The sequence below is a fragment of the Lutjanus erythropterus genome, chromosome 6 (genome assembly GCF_056507025.1).
Source record: "Lutjanus erythropterus isolate fLutEry1 chromosome 6, fLutEry1.hap2, whole genome shotgun sequence".
NCBI classification, from domain to species: domain Eukaryota; kingdom Metazoa; phylum Chordata; class Actinopteri; order Lutjaniformes; family Lutjanidae; genus Lutjanus; species Lutjanus erythropterus.
In genome coordinates, this window is record NC_139322.1 from 2,677,149 (window position 1) to 2,685,405 (window position 8,257).

The 8,257-nt window shown below is 40.9% G+C and overlaps 1 protein-coding gene across 1 annotated transcript; it reads right to left on the reverse strand.

Annotated features, from left to right (window-relative positions):
* Window positions 1-3,328: 3,328 nt before the first annotated feature.
* Window positions 3,329-6,810, reverse strand: rfc2 (replication factor C (activator 1) 2). The gene is made up of 6 exons (XM_084720222.1): window positions 6,522-6,810; window positions 5,736-5,841; window positions 5,441-5,542; window positions 4,784-5,042; window positions 4,442-4,702; window positions 3,329-3,734 (listed from the first exon to the last, which is right to left on the reverse strand). The coding sequence occupies exons 1-6, from the start codon at window positions 6,754-6,756 to the stop codon at window positions 3,624-3,626; spliced, it is 1,074 nt and encodes a 357-aa protein (XP_084576348.1). The 5' UTR covers window positions 6,757-6,810; the 3' UTR covers window positions 3,329-3,623.
* Window positions 6,811-8,257: the final 1,447 nt, after the last annotated feature.

Consider the following 8,257-nt stretch of genomic DNA (forward strand, 5'->3'; position numbering starts at 1 on the left):
GTACCTCAAAAGTAGTTTTTAATATCAGTCAACACCGCTCCAACCCTGGAATGCCTGACAAAAGTTCTATTTAATCAGAGGAATTTGATTTAACAACGATAAAATTATATCAAAATATCCATAAAACCCAAACATCAAACTGTACATGTAGAACAGTGACCAGAACAGTGGTTTGTGTGACCAAACCTAAGGGTTCATAACAGTGAAAGAAAGTGCTATAGTTAGTGTAGTTTAATCTGTCATTCTGTTGTGAATGAGAAACCTCCCACTCTGCTGCGGTTCTTTCAAACAGCCCAAATTACTCCTCAGCAGCTGACAGCATGTGACTTACATTCAGATCAAAATGGTCCATTAGAAGCTTTGAACTGCTAATTCTGGTATTTTTGAACTGAAATGAGATTTTTTCAAACTCATCCATAACTCACAAGTAGACTTTGATTCACTTTAAGGGGTCAGAAGCCAAAACCCTGACCTTTTTAAAGGGTGTGTTATTTAGATCAAGAATTCTGTCTTTTGTTTTCTCGAGATTGCAGGATCATTTTAGCAAACACTAAAATAAGGTCTTGATTCATTTGAGTTAGCTCATTAGAGCAGATGAGCTTGTTTTAGAGTTGACCGTCTCCCAGCTCTCTGCTTCAGCCTGCAGCTGCTCAGATAAAGCCTGTGATAATGACAGAGGTAAAGACATTATTGAGGCCATCTGGTTTACGGCGACACCCCCACAGCATCTCCACATGGCCTTCAGACGCCTGTTGACTCTGACTCTGGTCTTTTATCAACAACCTTATGTTGTAGATAATTTAGTAATTCAATAATTTAGTCAATAAAATGCTCATCATGATTTCCCAGATTTGCTTCTTATTTCCAACCAGTAGTCCAAAACTGTTACGTTCTATCGTAAATGACAAAGTAAAGCAGCGAATCCTCACATTTAAGAAACTGGAACCATCCAATGTTTAGCTTGAAAAATGACTAAAACAGTTAATAGATTATCAAAATAGTTCGTGATTAATTTTCTTTGATCAGCTCATTAATCAATCGACTAATCATTTCAGCTCTAATTGCGAGCACTGCTGCTGTCTCCTCCTCCTGTGAAGAAATGGTCAGATTTTTGTCAGGTGTTCCAGACGGTGTGTCTGATTTAAAAACATTTTAAGGTGAATTGTTTTCTTTCTCCTCTCACCTCTTCACCTCCTCCTTTGACAAAAGTGACCTGTTACCTCGTGTGCTCCTTTTCTATTTCTGTACATGATTCAGTTTCGCTCTCTGTTCATTACGCCCGTCTGCAGCATGCTCGCTCGTTGTGGAGTTTTGGCATGCAAACTGTACAGTGGTATCAGTCTGGTGACTAACTGAGATGTTCAGCTGTAAACTTGCCTACATCAACTCAAACACAGAAAAAAATAACACCTTCCCATAAAAATGATATCCAAGTTAAAAACTGTAAAGTTCTTCCACGTGGTGTTGTTGCACTGCCGGTTTTTGTTTCTCTGGACTGAAACCTTCCAGCAGGGAGGTCAGCTGAGTTCAGTTCCTCGTCTGAGGTCCATTCAGCAAAACACTTTACATCGTCGCTGTCCTGTGAAAAACTTATAGTTTCTAAATGCCCTGGTTTCAGCTTTGGGACGATGCATTTATCAGTGCATCAAGTAGCTGATGGGTTCTGTAACTCCTGACAGTGATGCTTCACTTTCCTGTTATGACAACTTAAAGGGACAGTTCAACATAAAATCACGTGTCCTCTTATTTTTATGTGAGTTGCAGAGTTTTGGAGATATCAGCTGTAGAGATGTCTACCTTCCATATAATATATAATATAATATAATGGAACTAGATGGTATTCAGCTTGTGGTGCTCAAAGAGCCAAAACAAACCCATTTCCGTCATGACCCAGTAATGCAAGATAATGTAAGCACTACTTTCTTTCTGCAGTAGAATCTACTTTCTTTCTACTATTAGAGATAGGAGCACAAAACAAGATGTAAATGAAAGCTTTCACAGGGACACGCGTTCTAAAGCCTCGTAATAAAATACAGCTGGAGTGACTTATTACTGGTCCTTGAAAATAACCGCACCTTGCACAGAACTAACTTTTCATGGCGTCACCTCCATCTTGGACGCAACAGAGCTGCTGCACCAGAGAGAAGTGTGGTTTGTGTTAAATGTATTTTTTGGCGCTTTGAGCACCACAACATGATCTAGATCTATCATATTGAGGAGAAGGCAGACATCTCTACGGCTGATGTCTGCAGCTCACACCAAAACCATCTATATGGATAAACAGCGCCACAGGCCAGTGTTTTTGATTTTGGAGTGAATTGTCCCTTTAAAGTCTGCTTTCTGATGTAATGTTGCCCCCTGCTGGAGAACTGAAGAACATCTCCCAGAGCAGGAAATAAATCCTGGTTGATTTGTCAGCAGCCGTCTCGTGGACTCGGCAGAATTTCAGTGGCATTGAAAGGTTTCCTGAAAACGTCTCGAACAGGGTCGATCCACAAACTGTAACTCGCACAAAGTGGGAACATTTAGTTATTTTATTCTCTATATATACTTACTGTAACTCTGCCGTCTGTTATTGGTCTCAATATTTATTACAACTATTACTTTTGAGATTTGTACTGAAGCGTTGGTAGCTGTTCTGTTCCTCTGAGGTTTGTTGTTCCCTGACTTTTAATGTAAACAAGGTTTGTAATGAAATAAAGCTCGTTATCCAAGAAGATGCTTTGACCTGATTAAACATCGTTTATTTCAATAGAATTGTTGTTAAATATGTTAGTTGGATCTAGTTTTATTTAGTCTATTTGTTACTATGAACTTAGTTATTATTAATACTTTCATTTTTACCCACTGTGGAGAGTTTTTGATTGATATTAATTACCTTATCGTTTTGAGTTTGCTCCTATTTTAGTTCTGTTGTAACTGGTGATTTCTGCGTCTGTAGGAGTATTGCAAGGAAAAAGGTAACGTCCTGTTGAACGAGAGCACCAACGTGAGGCAAACCAACAGTCTGTAATGGGACAAATTAAACAAAAGTAAAGCTCTGAGTCAGGTTCAGGTGTCACATTTAACAGCACCAGTCTGGGCAGGTGTGGGTCTCAGTTTAACACCTGTGCAGACTCTGGTTCTTTCATTCTACAGCTAAATAAATGGGCACTTTTCACTTAAATAATAATAAAAACTTCACACATCACTTTTCAAAACAAAGTTACAAAGTGCTTCACACCCAGGACTGAATCATCTCAGCAGAGGCAAATAAAATTTTATTTAAAAATAATACAAAACTAAAATGTAATATAGAATAATACAGAAAATAAAGACATACCACTCATCAATGAAAATGAGATTTATTGTCAGGTTTTTTTTTGTTTGTTTTTTTACATTATCTTAATTCCACAGATGGACACAGAACATCTGCTGGGATGTTGAAACAAGTGCAACAAATAAACACACCGATGATGTGATCACACGTTTGGATCAAAATGTAGTTCACAGCTACTGAAGGAAAGAACTGCAACAGTAAACATATTCTGGGTTTATGAACAGAAAAGAGTCCGGGGCTGTGAGGAAGACGCAGCTGATGGTTTTAAGGTGGTCGGGTGGAGGGCGAGGGTTTGTTGCAGGGTTCAGCTGGCAGCAGGGGGCGCTGTCTTGCTGCAGAGTCGACCCAGCAGACCGGCCATCTGCAGCAGGGAGTTGACGCCTTCAGCCACCCTCATGTGAGTGTAACCGATCTCCTGGTGGAAGCAAACAACAACAACAAAAAAAAGGAGAGAAGTTTGTTCCTGAGACAAGTGAAGTTGAAGCTGCGTTTCAAATATCATAATTCTTCTGTTTTACTTTTAGAACTTTGAGTATTAATGCCTTTCTTCATCAGATTTTCACACAGAGAAATTAAAAGTGTGCGTCCTCTGATAGACCCTTTCACAGTCAATGCCATCAAAAACTTTTTCGGCATTACGGTAACAGACGAAGCGGTCTCCCCAAGTCAACCAGACGAGCTATCAAACTGCAAGATGAATTAGACAGTTTACCAGCACCAGAACCACCAAAATGTCTGGCTGCATGTACAATAGTCAGAATTAATATTCCACTGGTCAACTCAAGGTGCACAGATTATAACAGGATCACGACCGTTTCAGAGCAATCGACAGTGTCTTTGCTCTTTCATGCTGTGAATTAAGGATTTCTATCGACCAAACCAGACTTGGTGGTTGTTGGAGCGTCAGAAAGATGTTTCCGGTGAGCCCACTGCTCTGAGAATACACACTCTGGAGCTGGAGTCCTCCTTTAACACGTATTGAACACTTATACACATCTACACCTTCTAAAAGATTATTGATGATCATTCAGCAAAAATTCGGCTTAAATTTGAACTCCAGTTAGTGTGAAACAGGCACACTAAAACAGCTGCTGCGGGGGACACCGCGGAGCTCTGCCTCACCTTGATGAACTCCAGTTTGAGGTACTCTGCCATCTGGTACGTCTTGCAGACCCTGAAGATGTTTCCGATGATGTCCTCCGGAGAGTATCCCAGCGCCCACAGCTGCTCCACCACCTTGTAGGCCTCGTCGATTTTCCCGTCCACGCAGTGTCCCAGCATGCTTTTCACCAGCAGCGGGTGAGGCTCGTCGCACACTTTGAAGACGTTCTCGCTGTTGATGTAGCCGAAGCCAGAGTTGGTGGACTGCAGGTTGTTCAATGCCTGGAACAACAAAAATGGGATGTCAGAAAAATGGCTGTGCACCTATGAAACGAACGCTTAACTTCTGACTCCGCCCCTCACCTGTCTCATGTCTCCCTGGGCGGTGAAGATGACTGCCTCCAGCCCGTCGTCGGACACCGACAGGCGTTCCTGCTCCACCACCTCCTGCAGCCGGGCCAGGATCTGCCCGTCCGTCAGTTTGGAGTAACGCAGCACGGCACAGCGGGACTGGATCGGCTCAATGATCTTGTCTGAGGCGTTACAGGCGAGAGCGAAACGCGTTGTCTTCGAGTAGATCTCCATGATCCTCCTCAATGCCTGCTGAGCTCCGTCTGTCATGCTGTGTTGATGGTAAATTCGTCAGTGCTGCTATATTGACAAAGAAAGCTGAGTTCTCTTGCTGCAAAATCTGTTGTTCTTCCTGCATCCAGTGATGTCACAGTGATGTTATTAGTGTTAAAGGGACAGTTCACCCCCAAATCAAATATACATATTTTTCCCCTATGTATTTTTTTTGTATGGTCTGAAAATACACACTGGAAATTTCAAAAGAGGACACCACGGCTGCAGCATTCATGTCAAGTAAGCAAGTATTTCAGTTTAACATGTTTCCTTGATCTCTGATGACACACCGTGGTCATTTAATGATTTATTTTAGTAAATAAATTACAGATTTGTGTAACTGAACTTTTGGTTGTAAAATTCCCCTCCTCCCCGATCATACACCTGTCATCTCACCTGTCGGCTTCGTCCAGGATGATGATCTTGTGTCGTCCTTTGGGCAGTGTGACTTTCTGCTGAGCAAACATCTTAATCTTATTCCTCACCACATCGATTCCCCTGCAGACACAACAGCAACACTCACTGTCGACTCAGGTAACACAACATTCATTAAAGCAGGTATGTGTTAGTTAAACAAAATAATCTTCACTAAAGATCCACGTATTCGCTTCTTCAAGCCAGAAGAGCTAAGATGATTTTATCAACCGTTTTTAAAAATCAAATTCAGATTTATGTCCAGTGGGAGTCTCACCTGTCGTTCGAAGCGTTGAGCTCCAGCACAGCATCTTTCATGGAGGCTCCCAGCAGAGCTCGGGCCAAACACAAGATGCTGGTGGTCTTTCCTGTGCCTGGAGGACCTGGATCACAACCATCACAAAATCACAGTTCTCAATAATCACCGGTGAAATTAAAATAATACATCATCTGGCATGCAAAAAGGTTTTGTGTTAAAACTTAAAGTGTTATAACAGTTGAACCAAAAGATATTCAGTTCACTTTCATAGAGGACTAAAATCCATTAATAGTTGATCATTTTATTAATAGTGACACGCATGGTATCACCAAATTCTTGCCAATATACAGCCCTGCCAGTATCAGTATCAATAATGTTATTAATAAAGTATAAACAATACCCATCCCTCATTTCAGTGCATTCTGTCATGTTACCACAAGTGCTCTGATTTGACTACTATTTGATAAACAATGACATAAGGACTAGTGGATATCTGTCCTAGGATTGATCGATCAATCATCGCTTTTGCTTAATAAGTTGAATATTTTAAACTAGTGACAACCTTTTATTGAGCAAGACAGTTTCAAAAAACGGTCCGTAACTTCAGGAACGTAAAAAACTGTAGCTAAATCTGAGAGCAACAAAGCTCTTGTGTTCATCCTCCTTTATTCGGCTCATATGTCTCTTACCTGACCTCCCAGATCAACACGCAGCAGTCGTGTAAACATTAATCTGCAGCCTGGCAGCTGTGTGGAACAGAAATCAAACTAAATGTTCTTTTAGTATTCGTCCACACTGACCGACCTGCGATGATGATGTTGGGGACGTTTCCCTCTCTGGCGAACACCTCCAGCCGGCTCACTGTCTCCTCGTTCCCCACGATTTCGTTCAGCTTCAGCGGGCGGTATTTCTCCACCCAGGGCAGCTCGTAGGTGCTCCCGGAACTTTTGCCCGAGGTCTCTCCGGCTTCAGTGTCCGTTTTACGTGCGCTCTCTGTCGGCTTCTGCTCACATTCTGCCTCCGCCATCTCCACGTCCATTATGATTGTTGTTTCTGTCAGCCCGCGAACACCAGCCGAACTTTTCCCTCCCTGACAACCACACGATAGTAAACTGACTCCTCATTGGTCGAGCGTTTCTTGGTGAAGACGCTGATTGGCCGAGAGCTCGGCGCTCAAAACTCGCGATATTTACATCCTCAGCAGTTAGGTACGTTCGATATGAACTAGAGCAGACGAGATCTGGAGGCCGCAGCAGGAGGTGGAGACAAAAAAGCTGAAGTCAAGTTGGACGGTTTTCAACAGACTTACGAGAGACTAGAGGAGGAGACACGAACATCCTGTTAGATCACCTGTAGGTTACCTGTAGTCTGCAGATCATGATCATAACTGAAGAAATAAATTCAACAACATCAGTATCAGTCTCCTTTTTCTTTACAACGTTCAGTTATGGCCTGATTATTCTGAGTACTCACATGTAATTATAATTTATTTGCAATTTCCCCCCTTTTAATACACTTCACCTTTTGGACTTTGGTCCATGTCAGTGTCTGTCTTTCTGTGGGTGTCTCTGGTCCTCTTGTGGACTGTTTGCAGAAGGATCGGTCCTAATCATATCAACACTAAAAGAAATAATAAAATTAGTATTTTGAGTCATTTGACAGAGTGTGTAGATAAACTGAAAGCTTGTCAAATGGAAGAATGGAAAGGAACATCTTCAATAAGAATTATAACAACGATGATGATGATGATGCTGGTGATGAAGCAGGACTAATCCAATTAAAAAGACAATAGGGCTCAGAGTAAAATATATAAATAAAAAAGCTAAAACAGAAACAAAATAAGACAAGTAGTGTCACATAGCAGTGTCCCCAACCTCCTGCTGGGTCAAAAAAAAAAACAAAAAAAAAAAAAAAACACCCCTCTAATCTGACTGCTGGTGAAACACTAAGTCTGAGGCCTTTGTCAGATTAAATACATCCGATAAGAAAACTGTCGCACTGTTCAGTTTTTAGGAGCTCAGATCTTCTGGCTTGTCAGACGAGTTGTGTCGTGTCTTTGCGGATCGACGATCAGCATCGTTCCCAGACTCGAGGAGTAATAGATTACATGTAACAGTTAACTGTATTCCATTACATTTACAGATTAAAACAAAGATGTAATCAGATTACAGATACATTTAGTAGAAAATAGGGATTATTAGTAAGATTATAATTTTAAAATAAAGGACAACATACTACCATACTCAGTGCACACACATTCATTATGATTAAGAAATGTTTCACTGGGTGAAAATTTCACATTTTTTTGTCTTTAAATCAATCAATCAATCAATCAATAAATCAACTGTAAATGAAGGAACAGCTGGACAAACTAATACACTTAGACCTGCAGTGATTAATCTATAAATAGTAGACTGTTAAATTAATCTGCATCTATTTTGATAATCGATTAATTGTTTTGAGTCAAGAAGTTAAGTTGGGTCCAAATTCTCTGATTTCAGCTTCTTAAATGTGAATATTTTCTGCACGTCTCTCTGACA

Excerpts from the sequence above, each read along its gene's own strand:
- rfc2 (XM_084720222.1), bottom strand. The coding sequence starts at position 6,756 with ATGGACGTGGAGATGGCGGAGGCAGAATGTGAGCAGAAGCCGACAGAG. Across the intron at positions 5,543-5,735 it reads CTCAACGCTTCGAACGACAG|GGGAATCGATGTGGTGAGGA; the intron begins GTGAGACTCCCA and ends TTGTGTCTGCAG. Across the intron at positions 4,703-4,783 it reads CCCAGGGAGACATGAGACAG|GCATTGAACAACCTGCAGTC; the intron begins GTGAGGGGCGGA and ends TTGTTGTTCCAG.